Source organism: Trichosurus vulpecula, chromosome 8 (genome assembly GCF_011100635.1).
Source record: "Trichosurus vulpecula isolate mTriVul1 chromosome 8, mTriVul1.pri, whole genome shotgun sequence".
Taxonomy (NCBI): domain Eukaryota; kingdom Metazoa; phylum Chordata; class Mammalia; order Diprotodontia; family Phalangeridae; genus Trichosurus; species Trichosurus vulpecula.
This window is the reverse complement of record NC_050580.1, coordinates 86,413,559-86,432,497: the sequence shown is the minus strand read 5'-3', so window position 1 is coordinate 86,432,497 and position 18,939 is coordinate 86,413,559. Positions and strand designations below refer to the sequence as shown.

At 38.1% G+C, this 18,939-nt stretch overlaps 1 protein-coding gene across 2 annotated transcripts in view; it reads right to left on the bottom strand.

The window, feature by feature from the left end:
• Positions 1-799: 799 nt before the first annotated feature.
• The window catches only part of SLC16A12 (solute carrier family 16 member 12), a 104,601-nt gene continuing 86,461 nt past the window's right edge, over positions 800-18,939 (bottom strand). For both annotated transcript variants that reach the window (XM_036735711.1, XM_036735712.1), the window contains exons 3-7: positions 16,680-16,783; positions 11,432-11,575; positions 8,087-8,669; positions 4,368-4,627; positions 800-1,516 (exon numbers count right to left, since the gene is read on the bottom strand). In XM_036735711.1, the coding sequence (XP_036591606.1) occupies positions 1,257-1,516; positions 4,368-4,627; positions 8,087-8,669; positions 11,432-11,575; positions 16,680-16,783 (1,351 nt within the window). In that variant the 3' untranslated portion in view covers positions 800-1,256. The remainder of the gene's footprint in view (positions 1,517-4,367; positions 4,628-8,086; positions 8,670-11,431; positions 11,576-16,679; positions 16,784-18,939) is intronic.

The following is an 18,939-nucleotide window of genomic DNA, read 5'->3' as shown; positions in this document are numbered from 1 at the left end:
TCAGGGCAACAGATTTTCCATTCTCCTCTTCCAAATGAGGTCACAGAAGGTGATCTGAATTCCCACAGGAAAATCCACCCTTTCCCTCTCCTTGACCAATGCTCTAATGAAGGAAGCAGGCCTGGCATTTACATGAACCTCAGTGTTTTCTCACTCAATAGAAAGTCTCAAGGAGAAACTGATAATTTATACACATATAGAAGAACAGCAATGGGACTAAAAAAACGAATGTAGTATAAAAGACTCTTTGTCCTCATTATAGCATACCAAGAAGGACTATCTGACTAGAACTACATAAAATTCTTAGTTTGAGAAACAATGTGCAAAGCTGAATACAAAAATCTTGCCATTGAATTGTGGTGATGTAAGAGTTCACTGGTTCCATCTAGACCACTTATAACATTAAAAAAAACTACTAAGTCATCGATTCTTCTAATGGAATGTCTAGAAATACAAATTATATTTGGGAAGAAAAAAGTGGGGCTTTCACATTGGAAGCAAAATCCAGAAAACCTGAGGTGGATTCTTGTATACTGCTAACATAGTGTAAGCCATTTTCTACACATTTAAAGAGAGAGTTTGGCATTGGCTATTTATGGGAAAGTAGCCTTCAAGTTATTGGGAAAGCAGCCTTCAAGATGGAAAGCAGAAATCACCAACTTGATGGTCTGCAGACATGAGCATAGAAGGAGGAATGGGGAAAAGAATGGGAGAAAGGATTAAATGGAGGGTTCTATTTGGGGGCTGGGCTAGACTACATGGCCACTCAACCATGAGAAAATATTTAGAATCTCTTTTCTCCAAGTAGCATAGTAAAGATGGAACAATCTGCTAAACGTTTCGACTTGCCCCTTACTAAGAAAGGTGAAGGACAGGGGAGGAAGGCACAAAACATCAAGAACTACAGTTAGATGTACAAATTCAGCTGCCCAACAGAGCCCAATTCTCAGTGTTATGACACTATTTCTAATTATGATCAGTCATCTTTTCTACTGCCCTATATTACCCCTGTGGCAGAGCTGACAAAAGAATGAGATTAGAATTCACCAGCACATATTGGGAATAAGAAAGAAAAACACCAGATGGGTTCAGTTTTCCTTTGTCATTTGCCTTTTTATATCAGTTATCTTTTTCCCCCTATAAAAATATAACAGAGAATCATTCACTTGAAAGATCATGTTTCAGACAGATAATGAATCTACACTGTGGCCCCAGCTCTCACATCTCTGAACGTTTCCAGGCTCTATGTGTATTGGTCATGTATTGTAAATAGGTACTCTAGTGGTCATCAAGTCCCCATCCTTCTGGTCTAGTTCTCCTGCTACAGAGTAAGCTACTGTTCCATTAGGCCAAAGCTGCAGTTTGGGGCCAGGATCTTCATCAAGAGACTGCACCTGGGATGTTTTCATCTTTTTTAGAAGTCTAGCAAAGCTAAGTAATATAGAACTGAAGATCATTGAAAAGCCACAGAGAAGGAAAGCTGCGGTGTAGCTGCCAGTGGTATCGACCAGCCATCCTGTCAGGGAAACAAAATAAAACATTGTCTTTATTAAGGCATCAGTTCAATTACCTGCCCCTTCCCAAGACTGAATTATTTGCAATCATTAGAGAGTGTGTTACCAGACCCAAATAGTCTGGAAAATGTAGGTCATCAAACTTAGCAACTTGCTTTAAAATACTAAATCCAAGGCCCAACCTCTATCCACTGTACCATTCCTTTCTCCTATTCATTCTAAATCCCCTGCAGTTAGAAGTTGTTAATAACTGTAACAGTCCTAGTTAACTTATTTTAATTCAAATTCCAGAGTGTTTAAGAACATTGTAGTGGATTTGAGAGGGGAAATGTGGAAAAATTCTTCATGGGGGCTTTCAACATTCATACATACGCCTCCTGTGCATTGTATAACAAAATTATTGGAAGTGTAGGTCATTGAACTAAGCAACTTACTTTGAGATATACCCTGTAAGGCAGGGATTGTTCATGTTTTTTTGTGTCCCAGACCCCTTTGGCAGCCTGGAAAAGTCTATGGATCCCTTCTCAGAATAATGATTTTAAATACGTAAAATAAAATAAATAAAATTACAAAAGAAGCCAATTTTATTAAAATATAATTAAAAATTTTGTTTTATTATTATTATTGAAGTATAATCAGAGTATCAAATTATAATCATTATTCTAAATTTGTATACTGCAACAAATTCAATTTACAAGCAACTAACCCTGAGCTGAATGTTGAAGAATAGGAAGTAGACACAATCTGTAGTCTGAATCATAGAATAATACTTGGTAACCGAGGCCATGGAATTAAGGGAGTAAAAGCAGTTTCTCAAAAAATATTATTGTATAAGCTATACACAAATGAATGTATTTTCTTTTAAAAACTATTCTAATACAATTGACCAATCTGAATTTACATTTCAAAGAAATTAACAGGAGAACAGACACACTAAAAGAAACATCCCATACTGTTATAGAAGCAGCAGCATCTTGGTCTGTAATTTACCAGGCACTAAGGAGTTAAGTGACATGTCTGTGGTCACTCTGCTAACATGCATCAGAGAGAGGCCTTGAAATAAGGTCTTCCTGACTCAAAAACCTGATTTCTATCTGCTGTACTGCTCATTTCTTCTACTTGCTCCAAATAATTAGAAGTGGTAAGGGCAAAACTGTTCTAAGCCCTAGGGAACTTATTTCAGTTCAAATTCCAGAGTGTTTTAGAACGCTGGAGTGGGCTTGGAAGGGAAGATGTAGAAGAATTCTCCATGGAGACCTTCAATATTCATGTGTGTGTCTCCTGTATCTTATGTAACACAAATTAACCCGGCATGGAAGATGACCTAAATTTTCCAGGTACATTGGTTAGGCAGCTGCAGATCTTCCCTGAGTTTGCTGCTTAAGCAGTGTCCATGGTCAGTAGTAGCCCACTGTGGGTCAAAACAGATGCTAACAGCAGAGCTACTATTTCTTTGAGGGATTCTCTCATCCTTCTCCTACCCCTGATCTGTGAGTATTCCTCAAGGTGCCTAAGTAGTTTGTTCTTCTCTTTCTATATTAGCCCTCAGATAGCTTGCCAATTCTAGTGGTTTCACCTATGATCTCTATTTGAATGACTCCCAAGTCCACATTTCCAGCCCTTACCTCTCTCCTGAGCTTGTTTCACATCCTTTTCTTCTTATTATACATATCCAGTAGATGTCTCATTGGCTCCTCAAACTCCAAGTGTCCAAAACTGAACTATTCACCTTCCTTCAAAAATCTAGCCCTCCTACTAATTTCCTAATTTCTATCAATGGTGCCAATATTCTCTAGTCACTGACTCAAAATCTCATCTTTTGCCTTCTATCTCTTTAACTCTAAGGATGCCTAACCCTTTTTCAGTGGAGATGTCTCTACCTTACAGCTCTTCTGAACTCCTTCATCAAGAAACTAAACTACCTTTGTTTTAATAGTTCAGTCATTTCAGTCATGTCTGACTCTTTGTAACATTTTTGGGGTTTTCTTAGGAAAGAAACTGGAGTGGTTTGCCATTCTTTCTCCATTTTACAGATGAGGAAGATGAGGTAAACAGGGTTAAGTGATTTGCCCAGCATCACACAAGTAGTAAATGTGTGAGGTGGGGTTTGAACTCAGGTCTCCTTGACTCTAGTCCCGGGATTCTATCCACTGCGCCACCTAGATACCTCTAAAAACTACTTTAGCAGAAACAAAAGATAAATAGAAGGGGTAAATCAGTTTTCAATCTAGATTAGGGAGAAAAAAACCCCAACAACCTAGAAATGATTTTAATGTGTTGCAGAGACCAGATAGGAGTTAATTTCAATTGTCCGATGTTTTGAATTAACTATATCAATGGTTCCCTCCATCAGTGTGTATAATTAAAAATGGCCTCTAGATGAAATGATGTTATATATATATATATATATACATATATATTAAATAAAAATAACTATGTGACTTAGAGTATACATTATATAAATGTGTCAATATGTAGATATATAGATGTATAATGTGTTATAAACACACATACATACAATGATAGAAACATGGAGAGAGAAAAGAGAGGGAGAAGAGAGGAAGAGAGAGAGAGAGAGAGAGAGAGAGAGAGAGAGAGAGAGAGAGAGAGAGAGAGACATGTTTACTAGAGTTTCCACTTAGTTTAAGAAAAATCTGTTTGGAATGTCAGGTTGGAAGGTAGCCATTTTGAAACTGTGTCACTCTCTTTCCCAAATCCTCTGCTCCCTCTTTATTTGTTTGTTTGTTTATCTATCTGTTTGTTTATTTTGCATTTTTGTGACTATTGATTGTTCACTCACCAAACAGGGCTGGCAGTTTAGAATGAGGGGGAACATCTCTCTGTGAAACTGACCTGCAATGGGTGGGCTCACTAGGTATGGGACTGCATGGAGGAAGTACACCACACCAAGAGCTGATGACAAGGAGGTGGTCCCCACCACTTCGGCCGTCACTACGGGGATCAGGGTCACATAGGCACCATCAAAGTACCCAAAGGTACAAGAGAAAGGCACAAGCAGGGGGAAACTTTGGAGCATTGGAAGGAAGAGGTAACAGAGACCATCTAATCCCACAGCAAAGAGGTAGCAAATATATCTGGAGTTCTTCAGACACCTGTGGATTAGAAAAACAAGAGTGAGCATGGAGTGCATAGATAATGCTCCGTTCACACCGAGGAATTTTTTTTAACTCCTTTAGTGCAAACTAGCAAATGCAATTATTTCTGGAGGCAACTTCTCTCACTTCTCTAGCTATGGCTTATCTGACTTTTCCTTTTCTTCTCAACTTGGTAAGGGGAGGGGAGGAAGGAAGACTGAGAAATAAAAAAAATGAAAGCGTTTTTCCATGCATTATCAGCACTAGGAGTCAAATCCTGATATCACGCCTGCTACTAATGCTCCTTCCATTACATACTGTTTTGCTTTTTGTTGCTTCTTCTATGATCCTACTTGAGTTAAATAGGTTAAATGAATTCAATTTAACTCAACAAACAACTATTGGGCACGTACTAAGTGCAGAGCATTATGCTAGGCACTGAGGATTCAGATAGAAAAGAAAGAATTCTTGCCTTTAGGGAGCATTCTATTTGAATTATAGCACCTATGGATAAAACACATTGAGATTTGCCCAGCACTATACACCAGTATCTCACTTGTTTTCACAACAACCTTGGGAAGTAGGTGTTAATATTATCCCCATTTTGCAAACAGGAAGCTAGGGGACTTGTCTAGGGTGACACATCTTGTGGAATATCTGACATAAGACTTTAATGGAGGCCCTCCTGACTCTCCATTATGCTATGCTACCTTTGGGGGGAGAGGGTGTGAGAGGGGGACCGTTACCATGGTGATGTAACATGCCCAGAGATAAATAAATACAAAGTGTGTATAAAGTCTATATGAAACTATTTCAAGAGGGAAGAAGTACTGAGAGCTAGGAGAGGTTTGGGGCAGGGGTTGGGTGGGGTGTGGCAGTAGGAAATAATGAAAACCTTGGTGTAGAAGATGGCACCTGAGCTATACTTTAGGAAGATTAACTTAGCTCAATTTGGATAAGCAAGAGGGTCCCAAACATCTTAGTGCAGTTTTAACCTATTAAAGGAGAGAAAAAGCCTAGAAGTAAGATAGATGGAGAGGCTTTCATGGTAGTCTGGCCAAGATCCTGACTGGTTTGGGGTTTAGAACTCTCACAATCATTCATGACAGATGATTACAGATTTCCCTCCCTTCTCCCATTCAGTAATATTGCCTTGCGTTTATGTGAGGCAGCGTGTTTAATAATTAAATCAAAAAGGACTAGTTTCAAATCCTCTAACATTTATTAGCTCAGTGACCATGGGCAAGTCACTTAACCTTAATTTAACTCAGTCTCCTCATTCGTAAAATGGGAATACGTGCCGCTAGTTCTCAGTCAGTGGGGTTGTTGAGAGAATCAAATGAAATACTGTATAAAATAATCTGTTAAACTTTAAAGTACTACATTGATAACCGTTATTATGTTGCTGTAATATCATCGCTTGGCACTTTATTCATTACAAAGTATTTTCCTATCCATCATTTCATTGGATCTTCACAACAACCCCAGCTTCATGAGGTAGAAAGGTAGAAATTATCCAAGGATAATCAGTAACAGAAAAAGGCCTCTTAAAGTGAATCTACTCAAAACAGGGACCATCATTTATTTCATAGTAAATAATTGGAGGGAAGGTTAATTAGAGGTTTATCTTGAAAAATAAAAGTAAAAATTATTAAAAATTAGGTTATTTCAACTGATGTCCAAAAATTTGACTTTCCTATAAAATAATTATTAGGAAGAACAAAGAACACATCAAATGTTCATTGTTTCTTTGGTACAATTTTTCTGTCAAAATGATATGATAGCATGACACGATATCCTTCGCTTCATGTTTGACCTTACCATCCTCCTAAAGGGGGGGGTTATTGTTGAAACAATATTTGAGGACTTCATCAAGTTGCCCAAGGGCCTCCCTTAATTCTTTGAGACTCAGATCATTCTTTGAAGCACTTCCAATAATCAAGGAGACTTTGCTCATTTTAAGCACATTAGTAAGCAGTGAGTTCATTATTGAATGTTTTTGTGTCATGGTGGCTTTTGCTCCCCTAACCCTAACTGGCCTCTTAGGGAAACAGGTCTGGTGCAGTAGTTATATAATTGGCCTCAAAATTAGGAAGCACTTAAAAAGTTCCAGTAGTGCTTCCTCTGATACGTGCAGGCAAGTCTCTTAACTTCCATATCCCTCAGGCAACTCTGTTAGACTTTAAACTGCTAGACAGCTGCCAACGTATATCAGTAGAAGGGGGTTCCTCAATAATGAAATCACACACAGCTCTGAACTAAAACAAAATGTAAATTTATAACTCAAGGCACTAGGATACTGAATAATGATAATGAGAATTAAGATAATAATTAATAATTAATAAAGATAATGAGAATCTTATTGTATATCGCTATGAGAACTGAAATTTTTAACAGATTAAGTGACTTACCCAGGTTGCATAGCTAAAAAGTGACAAAATTGGGTGAGAAGACTGACTTAATGACTCACTTCAGTGCCCTTTACACTATATCATGTGACCTCTCTCTGGTGTTAAATGGAGCTCTTTATATACATCCATACACACATGTGTGTATGTGTTAAAAAGAAGATGTTAGAATGAAAAGAAATTACTCACACTGGAGAATGATGCCCCTGCTAAGTGACAAACACTAGGATGAGAAAGAAATGATGAATCAATAAAAATTAACTTCTTTAATTCTTAATCCTTTTCCAAAGGAACTAAGATTTGGGATTTTAAATTTTATTTTTTCAAGATAAATTTCCAATTAATCCTTTTCTCCATTATTTGCTATGAAATTAATGTTGGCCCCTTTTTAAGGTAAATTCACTTTAAGTGACTTTTTTCTGTTACTAATTATCCTTGGATAATTTCTACCTTTCTACCTCATGAAGCTGGGCTGTTTGAAGATCTGAAGACGTAATGGATAAGAAAGTATTTTGTAATGAGTTGAGTGCTGAATAATGATGATGATGATCATCATCATAATGATAAAACAGAGTCTCTGGGAATCAAATAACTAGAGTTTTTGCTGAAGAAACTACTCAGCTTTTTTTTTTCATGGCCTGGACCAGTAAACCTCCACTGTAAATTATGTTACTTGTTTCTCACCTTTATGCGTGATGAGATAACTGAGGCACAGGGAGGTTAAGTACTTTTGCACCATACCTGCCTCTAAGTGTCTCCAAGGCAAATGGAATGACACAAAGTCATAAGATGTAGAGCATAAGGGACTTTGGAGGTCATATAATCCAACTTCCTTATTTCACAGATGAGAAACGAAAGCTAGAGATGGAATGAACTGCCCAAGGTAACACAAGTATTATGTAGGAAACGAAGGATTTGAACCTGTCATCTTATTCCAAAACCAGTGCTCTTGCTACTAGACCACAACTGCCTCCTAACACATCAAGGGTTTTCTATAATGGGTACCTGGGAGAAGTGGATTCCTAGGTGTTCCCCAATGGGCATGCAACTGTTACTTCACACATTTTACCTTCTATCTGTCAGCCATCCAAAGGTAACGTTGCCGACAATGTTAATCACTCCAAGTATGGACATGAGAAATGCAGCTTGCTGATGGCTCACGCCAACGCTCAGAGCATAAGGCACCAGGTACACGAAGAGAGGGCTGCAGCCATAAGCCATAAACAGGATGGATGTGGCAAACACCACAAAGTCTGCAATGAGTAAGAAGCCGTATTCTTGCTGCAGGGAGCAGCACAAACAGGGCTGAGCACATTCTTTCAGTAAAGGTGAGCAGAGGGACAAAGGTGGTAAGTCGTCTTTTGGAGTTTTGGAGACAGGGTCCTGTTCGGGGAGGTTTTTATGGTCCTCCTTCAGGGTGATGGGACGCATCAAGGCACCGCAAACACACAGGTTCAAAACGAAACCTCCAAGAATGAGCAATGCCCCCCGCCAGGAGAACTGCTCGATCAGGAGCTGAACCACGGGAGCCAAAATAAAGGTCCCAATTCCACTCCCTGACATAGCTATGCCATATGCAAGGGCTCTCCTCTTGTTAAAATACTTGCCCACCATGGCTATGGCTGGAGAATAGCAAAGTGCAAATCCAAGACCTGGAAAATAAAGAGGACTCTGTTAGTATTGGTATACTATCATTTTTTTAATCCAGACAAATTCATTTCATCAGTGTGAGGGAACTCCCAGTGTGGAATGCAAATTGACAAGCTATCTGCAACTTACAGTGGTAGAGAGTTGTCTATAGCACTTGCAAGCTTAAATGACTTGCCTATGGCTACAAAGCTAACAAATATTAAAGCTATGACTTGAATCCTGGTCTTCCTGTTGGGGCAGCTAGGTGGCACAGTAGATAGAGTGTTGAGCCTGGAATCAGGAAGACCTGAATTCAAATCCAGGCTCAGATACCTACTAGCAGTGGGCTAGACTTAGACAAGTCTAACTTCTGCTTGCCTCAGTTTCGTCATCTGTAAAATGGGGTTAATAACAGCATCTACTACCCAGGGTTGTTGAAAGGATCAAATGAGATAATATAAAGCATGTAGCACAGTGCCTGGCACATAGTAAGCACTAGATAAATGTTAGTTATTGTTGCAATTATTACTAATTATTACTGTTGTCTTTGTTGTTGTTCCAATACTACCACGCTGCCTCTAGTTCTACCAGGTATGGGAAGGGAATAAGCATTTATTAAGCACCTACTATGCACCAAGCACTTTAAAAATATTATCTCGGGGCATCTAGGTGGCACAGTGAGTAGAGCACTGGCCCAGGAGTCAGAGGACCTGAGTTCAAATCCAGCCTCAGACACTTGGAGCACTTACTAGCTATGTGACCTTGGACAAGTCACTTAACCCCAATTGCCCTGCCTTCCCCCCTCAAAAAATATTATCTCATTTGATTATTTGATCAAATAATCCCACAGATAATTAAATGCAAAGCAAACTCATGAGATAACTTTCTTTGAAGTAACCTGGCCTTCCATGTCTTCCCTATTTTTAGGCCCTTTAATGCTACAACCTAAAAAAAACTCTCCCCAACCAAAATCTAGACATTCCAGGGTAAATAAGTGGTATTATTCTCTCAGGAAAAGAAATATTTTAAAACTATGACTCTGGAATCAAAAGTGGAAAAAAGAGCTTAACAAATAACGCATTTACTAAATTGGCACTAGGCAAACTATCCGAATAATTCTTATAGAAGAAATCTCCTTAAGTTTTTTTTTTCTTTAGATGATCCATACAATTTGACTCATTCTGGACTTGACTTGATCTGGGAAAACAGCTTTGATTTTCTGTACATCTCTATAAATTATGTTGGTAAAAAGAATGCCTATTATTCCATGTACTATTGCTGCTGCTGTTTGCCCTTCGTTCTCTAAGAGAACCATAACATCAGGGAGGTGATGCCAAGACATACAAGTGAATTAGATTTAAGTGAGGGAGGGCTGTGCAAAAGCACCAGCCTTACTTTCTCCTCCAGAGTCATCACTGAAATTGAATACAGATAGGTAGGGAAGATATTCTAATCTGATGCTTGAAAGTAATAACCTCATACATATTAACTATAATTACTGCAAACATTTATTGAAAAAGAGGTAAAGGCCTGGGAAATCTTTAGAAACACCCCTTTCTATTCCATTGACTTTTAAATGGTCTGGCAGAAAGGCAACGGGACTCAGAGTCAGAAGATTTAGGTTCAAATCTGGGTTCTGAAACTTACTAACTGCATGATTTTAGACAGTTCATTTGACTCTCTGTGTCTCATTTTGCTCATCTATAAAATAAACATAACAAGAACTCTAGCCTTAAAGGGTTGTTGACAAGAAAGTACTTTGTAAGCCCTAAAAAGTTATAGAAATGTATGTGTTCTTTTTATTCACCATATGATGGAATGGTTTTAACGAGGAGTCATTCTATGGCACAGCATTACATCCAAAAGGAAGGATACCATATCACACTAACCTCCAGTGCCTGGCAGCAGTAACCTTTTGATTATTGCTAGCTAATGTAGAAGGAAGGATTTAATCATCTTTCTACAGGGCTGCATTCTTTACAACACTAACTCTGGCCACCTCCTATGGTGTGGTGCCTGGAAATAAATAAGTGGTGTTCTTGGCTGTCCTCTGGGCTGAAAGTCAAATCGCTGTGTCAACATTAGCCAGTCGATCACATTATCTCATTTTTTTTCCTAAGCCTTCCCAGCAAAACAAAGGCACTGTCTGCCTGCTGCTTAATACAAGCTGCCCCTCTTGAAGAAGATTCCCCCATAATTACTCTCCTAAAGGAAGTCTCCTTGGCCCTGGGAGAGCCCATATCATCAGTATTTTGGTTACAGAGGTCTTTTTTATTTGGTACAAACTTTTTTTTTTACAAAGGTAAGGACTCATTACTAGAGCAACACACACACACACACACACACACACACACACACACACACATATTCTCTCTCTCTCTCTCTCTCTCTCTCTCTCTCTCTCTCTCTCTCTCTCTCTCTCTCTCTCTCTCTCTCTCCAAGAAGGATTTCCATTTCCTGGCACTAAAACTGTTAGAATGACCCCATCTACAGACTTGTGCTTCTGTAGCTACCTCCTCCTATTCTCTATGGATATTCTCTATGTGAGGAAATCAGTACTTAATTTTAATGCAGCAGTTGAACTGAAGTATGCAGTATGATGAGGGTGGTATAATCATTAGAGACTCTCAGTTCTTTTTCTTAACTCTCAAATACGTGGAAATACCAGATCCTAGGTGATTTATGGGAATGATGGAGTCAATAGTTCATGAATTGCTTCTCTGATAATGTATTACCAGGTTCTGAGAGGTGTGGGGAGAAGAGAAGTGATCCAAATTGCCCTTACCTGTAAGAACTCCAAGGGTGAGGTAGAGGTGCTTCAGGCTGGTGGCAAATGAACTCAGGATGAGACCAGTCGAGGCAAGCAAGCCACCCAGCATGATTCCCACTTGACAGGATAAGTAGTTACTGATAACACTCCCGAGTGGAGCTTCAAAAATAAAGATAGGAACAGTCAAAATCAAGGTCTCAAGGGCACTTTGAAATGGCAGACGCTTTGCATTGATAGGACATGTTACCCCAAGATCTCAAAGCAGTTTCCAAAACAACTAAATCATCTCTTGGCCAGGAAAGTCTCTAAGTTCTGTGCATCTGGTATTTCGTGTAAGAATAAATTTCTCACACTATTAGCAAGAAATGGCAACAGAGGACTCATGGGAAAGATGTTGGGGATGCTATATGGCTAGCTCAAGATTATGCAGAAAAAACATCAGCGTTGTATCTTGTGGTTTGGAAGTAACAGCGTTTCCTCATCTGTAAATGAAGTATCTACTCACAAGGTTGGTGTAAGGCACAAGTGAATATATGTAAAGTACTTTACAAATCTTAGAGCACTGTATATGTCTCATAGTAGCATTTAGTACAATTTTCACATTTTACAGTATGCTATGATGGGAAAAGCAGTGGATTTGGAGTAAGAGGATTCTGAGTTTGAGGCTTGACTGTCCATTATTACCTATGTGACCTTGGGTGAGTGACATCACCTCTCAGGAGCGCATATTCTCTTCTAGGACACAGAATTTCACCCATTTTCTGGGGTTTTGTAAGGATAAAATAATATTTGTCAAGAACCTAGCACATAGTAGGCACTATATAAATGACAGTGATTCTACTTGTTGTTGCTCCTTCCAGCTCTAAATCCTATGATTCTAAGATGCAAGGTCAATCAGAATTCAAGTCATCCAAAAAAATTCTCTTCCAAATAAATTATTCAATAGAGACAATAGGTGCCCTACTAGACTATAGCTGGTTGAGATTGGAGAAAAGGTTTTATTTATCTTAGTATGTTCCAAAACACTAATTTTTTTTATCAAATCTATTTGTTGTTTTAGGATGGTTTTGGAGAGGTTTTGCTTTTTTGGCTTGGTTTGTTAAAGACCACTTTTGATGTGGTCACAACCGAGGTTAATCTGATTAAAAGAGTCAATGCGTTTGACACTGTATTTATGTATTTATTATATGTAAGTGATCCTTCCCTCTTTGAATCTGTCATAGCACCTTTTTTTTTCTTTTGGACCTCTATTTTGCATTTAGGCTGTTCTCTCTTTTATCATAATTTTGTGTGCCCAAATATTTTCCTCAAATCTTAAATTGAAAGTTTCTTGATATCAGAGTCTGCCTCCTATTTATTTTTGTATCCAGAGTCCTTTACTCAGTACCTTGCATTAACAAGGTGCTTAATAAAGGGTTTATTGAATTAAGTGAAATTATAGTGTTGCTGCTAATGTGGCCAGATCCCTATGTACAAAGTATTATCAGACTTTGACCAAGAGATTCCATTGGTAAATTTCATCTGCCCATTATCACAGTCTGAAAGGTAGAATTGCTATTTCTAGGCTCTTGCCCAGCTTCAAGCTTTGTAGGTAGTCTGTGAAGACTCAGGACAAGCAAATTCTTTTGTTTTATCCATCTTTGCCAAGCTACCTCTGTTATAGGAAAACAATTAAGATTCTCAAGACTTTCCAGTGGCAAAAAAACTGTTCGCTTTCCTATTTTCTGTAGGCCTGGAGTATCACAAGTAAATGCCACAATTTATGAAGATACCAACTCTCCTCATTTGCTAAATGAAACTCAATCATTGGCCATTTGTCAAATATATGTAGTCTCAAGTTTGGTCCCACCCAGATGTCATTTTGGGAATATATCTTCCTTGCTCTGGATTTATCTACTGTTAAGATGTGATTATACCGAAGTAAGTACAGCATGCCTGACCCAATGCCATACTGTGGAGTTTAAAGATGCCACTTCCAAAATGACCTTTCTTAGCCTAATACCTCAAACTGGTATTCTGATCGTTAATGGTGACCGAGGACTATATACTCCCAAACAGACCTTTCTTAAGTATGTCTTGCATCAATGGACATGAGTGATATTATTCACAGATGTGACAGAATTTCAGAGTTGGAAGGGACATCAAACAAGCATCCCCTCCTCACTATACTCAGCATCTTTTTGGATGAATGAATACATGAATGGAAAAGCATTTATGAAGTACTCACTACATGGTAAAGTACTGCTGAGAGCTATAGATATGCATAAAAATGCAGAAATCACCCCCGCTCTCAAAGGGCACACATTGCAATGTCTGGAGACAACAGCCACAAAGAAGTTGAATAAGTTTCAGCCACATATCTATTGAAAAGGTCCCATGATCCTTGGGGTGAAACAGCAAAGCTCACTAGGAATGCTAATACAAAGACTACACAAAACAAGGAGCATCTTTTATTTCCCCTTGTACCTCCCCTAGCTTATCCCACTTTATACATAGTAGGCACTAAATAAATATACATTGGATTAAAGTCCTCACTAAACATGAAGATAAATAACTAAGGTACAAAGTGTATGGCAGTTTTTCTTACAAAAGGAAAGCCAGGTAATGCTTATATTTTAATACATTGGATTTATTAAATTATCTCATTATTGTCAGTGAGGGGGTGCTGCCCTGCTGCCTGAAACTCATTTTTTAGATCCAAAATGGCCATCAAATTCCTCTCCAAAAAGGATCTATGTTTTAGTGCATGGAAACTAATTTCTTGAACATGTTTGTATTTTTCTAAAGAGAGTAGTTGATTTGTTCCAAAGGAGTCTAATGCAGGTTAGAGATTACTTCTGCTAACATCAATCTGAAGAGGGCCCAGGGAATAAGGAAATCTGGGAGATTCTTTGGATTCTTCCTTATGAGACAATTATATAAGTCTAGGCTATAATGATATTATTTTAACTAAATTAAGTTCATTAAAGCCTTTCAGAGCCACTTGATAACAAATATCTCATTTGCTCAGGTCAGAAATGAGTAAAAGTTTCTTCTTTTACTTCTGGATTAGAGGGTTTCTGTAGTTCACTAAATTCTAAATTGTTATAAAGCACAAGATCACATACTTGGGGCATGAAGGGAATGTACAGGTTTTGGGGTAATAGAATTCCAGATAGTAGATATTAAATATTTTAGGTCATCTAGTCCAAACCATATTAAAATGTAATTGAGAAATGTTAAGCAAAATAAATAAAAATACAATACAACATAGATAATGTTAACTTGTGGTTTTCTAAGTCAACGTGCCCACTTAATTCTAGTCCAATCCTATTTTACAGATGAGGAACCAGATAACAGAACCATAGACTAAGAGCTGGAAGGAATCTCTGAGGCCATTGAGTCTAACTCTTCCTTTTTGCAGACGAGGAACATGATACGCAGTGGGGCTAAGTGACTTGACCCAGGTCATACAGCAAGTCATATGAGACAAGATTTAAACTCAGGTCTTCCTGACTCCAGTCCATCACTCTAACTACTATGTCACCTAGCCATCTCATTGAGAGCCAGCGAAGAGAAATCACTCACCCAAGGTCACACAAGTATTAAGAGACAGAGCAATATTTGTACCCAAGTCCTCTGACTCCAAATTCACTGATCGGTTTGCCTTTATTTAAAAAAAATCAAGTTTTATAACATTTCTATGATTTCTCACAGGTAAAGGGAACTGAGGCAAATTTATAAAAATAAGAACCATTCCTCAATTGATAATGGCCAAAGGATATGAACAGGCAGTTTTCAGACGAAGAAATCAGAGTCACATAAAAAGCTCTAAATCTTTAATAATTAAAGAAATGCAAATTAGAACAATACTGAGATACCACCTCATACCTATCAGATTGGATAATATGACAAAAAAGGAAAATTGACAAATGTGGGAGAGACTGTGGGAAAATAGGGACACTAAAGCACTGTTAATGGAGCTGTGAACCAGTCCAACCATTCTGGAGAACAATTTGGAACTACGGCCAAAAGGCTGTAAAACTGGGCATCCCCTTTGATCCAGCAATACCACTACTAGGTCTATACCCCAAAGAGATCAAATTTAAAAAGGACTCATGTACAAAAATATTTATAGCAGCTCTTTTTGTGGTGGCCAAGAATTGGAAACTGATAGAGATACCCATTATTTAGGGGACAGCTCAACAAGTTATGGTATATGAATGTGAAGAAATATCATTGTGCTACAAGAATAATGAAAGGGGTGATTTCAGAAAAACCTGGGAAGGTTTTATATGAAATAATGCAGAGTGAAGAGAACGATGTACAGAGTAACAACATTACAAAGATCGACTGGGAAAGAGAGCAATGCAACAGTCGGTGACAACTCCAGAGGTCTCATGATTAAAAATGTAATCTACCTCCAGAGAGACAAAGGATGGATTCAGAGTACAGACTGAAGTATATTTTTTTCTCTTTACTTTTCTTGCTTTTTGGGGAATATGACTAATATAGAAATACATCTTACATGATTTTTTATCTATAATGGATATCATGTTTCTTGCCTTCTCCATTGGTGGGGGAGGGCAGAAGAAGGGAGAAAACAAAATTGAATTAAAAAAACATTACCACAAATTATGAATCTAATAAGCTAGAAAGAAGTTTAAAACCATTTGAAGCTCATTTAATTGTGTGCTTCAATAAGCTTTATTAAATTAAATTTGAAGCTCATTTAATAATGAACTTCAAATTTAATTTAACAAAGATAATCAAAGACATTAAAAGACATGGAAAAGAGAAGTCATGCACCTACTGGCATCTTACTTTCAAGATAATGGATAGTCAAGTCCAACAATTCCTAGCATTGAATCTCTGTCTACGGAAGAATCATATAGTCTATATGTTTCTTTTTTGTGTGTTAACCACAAGACCACCAGTTGGCCTCAGCCGGTGTCTTGCTCATCACAAGCTAGGCTAAGTTTGGCTGAGGGGTAGAAAGATCATTGCTATGGAAATGTTTTGCATTTTGCATTTTGCATCTCATGTATAATGGATATCCTATTGCTTACTTTCTCAATGGATGGGGGAAGGACCAAAGCAGGAAAGAGAATTTGGAACTGAAAATTTAAAAACTAACGTTGAAAGAACATTACTCATATTCTCTTAATCAATTCTCACCATAATTCTTATAGTTAGAAAAATCCATAATGAGAGCTGATAGGAAGTCACTACTAGACACAATTAAAGATAAGCCAGTTCTTTCTCCTTGGAGGGTAACACTCACCACAAAGCATGGTGACACAGTCTACAATGGAATGGATCCATGCTGTTTGTGCATAATCCTGAGCAAAATATGTCTGGAACTCCACAAAAAAAATGGAGATACATCTGAAAAACACAAAACAATAGTTTTATATCAAAGGTGGATTTCATGGGACCACAGACTTGAATTGACCAGGACCCAAAGGTTTGGTGTAATTGACTATTCAAGTCTTCATGGACCTGAATTGGCACTCCCGGAAATTCTGAGCATGATCACCAGAAAAATCAAAAGTGGACCAGAAGTATATATTCATATCAGTCTCCAGCTTTACAAGTACCAAGGACTGTGGCTTGGGCACAATTAATGGAACTTCCACTGCTCAGTTGACTACATGGCTCAGTTTCAAATCAACACAGACTAAAGAAAACTTAGATTAATTAAAATAACAACAACATTAAATGCCTTTTAAGATTTGCAAAGCACTTTACATACATCATTTCATTTGATCCTCACATCAACCTTATGTAACTAAGTATTACTCAATGTAAGTATTCTTACCTCTTTTTTACAGATGAGGAAATCTCAGAGAGAGATTGTGCCTTGTCCATGGTCAAACAGCTGAGGGTCAGAGTCAGAATTTAAACCCAGACTCTGAGTCCTGCATTCTTTCAGTTATACCACACTGACTATCTCATTTAAGAAATTCATTAAGTATTCATTAAGTAAATTAATTAAGAAATTCATATAGAGCTAGCATGAGATATAGTAAGGCACCGAGGCCTAGATCTAAGGCAGTATGACCACTAGGAACTTATTTTTAATACACCTACATGTAATTTAGATTTGAAGATCTCCGTTAATAGGCCATGTAACCTGCTTATGTCACAGGAAGCCTAAGTCACATGTGGTGGGAGGAGCTTACTGATAGGAAAAGGAAGTTGTGTCACAGGAAATGCTAAGAGAGAGAGCTATTACGGCTATTATGGCCATTTATGATAGTTACAGCTGAGGTAAAGAAAGTCAAACTGTGATAGCTGTACTGTGAGTTTTTAGGAAGGCCCCAGCAAGGGGTCCAAGAGGTTTTGGGATGGCAAGGCTCCTTGCTGTGATATTGTGTTTTAAGTTCTTTGCTGTTATGATAAAGTGGGCTGACCGGTTGTGGGAATAGATTGCCTGATTATGGGATATGGTTATCTGGTGTCTGAATAAATGTTTTCTTCTTCTCTATATGGAGAGTCTCTCATACTTTGGGATACATAACTACATAGGCATATTCATGATTATTGCTGATGTTGTGTTTATTACCTTGCTGTTACACTATATCCATCCCACCATTATGTAACAATCCATAGCATCCTGGAATAGTCCTTTAAACCTTTATCTTCACTCCAATATGGGATTATGGAGGACTGTAGCAATGATCAAGGGCTGGGACACAGGAGAGAGAAGTGGAACAAGGGTGTAGATGGGTAGAAGGTATAGATGATCAGGATGGTGAAGACAGTGGAAAGAGGATGCAAGGCGAAACCCAAGATCCTTTCTTGCCCTGACTCCAAGCACTGGCTACAACAAATTCAATCAAAAGGGTTTAAAATGTAGTGCTTCACCCCCAGATAAAGTCAATGTTTGCACAAGTCCTAATGCTTGAGATCCATATCATTCCAGGAAGAAATAGATTAATGAAATAAACTGACCCCAACTACTAAGAGTTGGTGTGTTAAAATAAACAGAGCGCTTTGCATAACTTTTTTTTGATAATTGAACTAATTTCATTTAAAATACTTTTACAGAATTAAACTTTAAAAAAAAAGCCAATGGGCCACCTTTCAAATAATCTCCTTTTTCACTGGTCGTTACCTAAAAGGCCATATGTTGCAAAGGATAGAGTGCTATATGTGGAAGACCTGGGTTCAAATTCTGCCTGTTCATACTTGCTAGCTATGTTACCATGAGCAAATGGGTACAAATGACTTAACATCTCTGAGCCTCAATTTTCTCATCTGTAAAACAAGGATAATAATGCTTCTAGTAGCTCTTTCACAGAAATGTGAGAGTCAAATGAAATGACAAATGTTTACAAACTGTGTGTGTGTGTGTGTGTGTGTGTGTGTGTTTCCTGTCTTGACCTGTGATTTCATCAGTACAGGGAATTCTTGGTGAGGAAACTCCCTCCAGTTATGCAGATTGGCAACAGTTCTGCAAGTTAAAAACTTAAGTTGTTGCTCAGGAAACTGAGTAGGTAAATGACTTATACAAGGTCACACAGTTAGGGTGGGTCAGA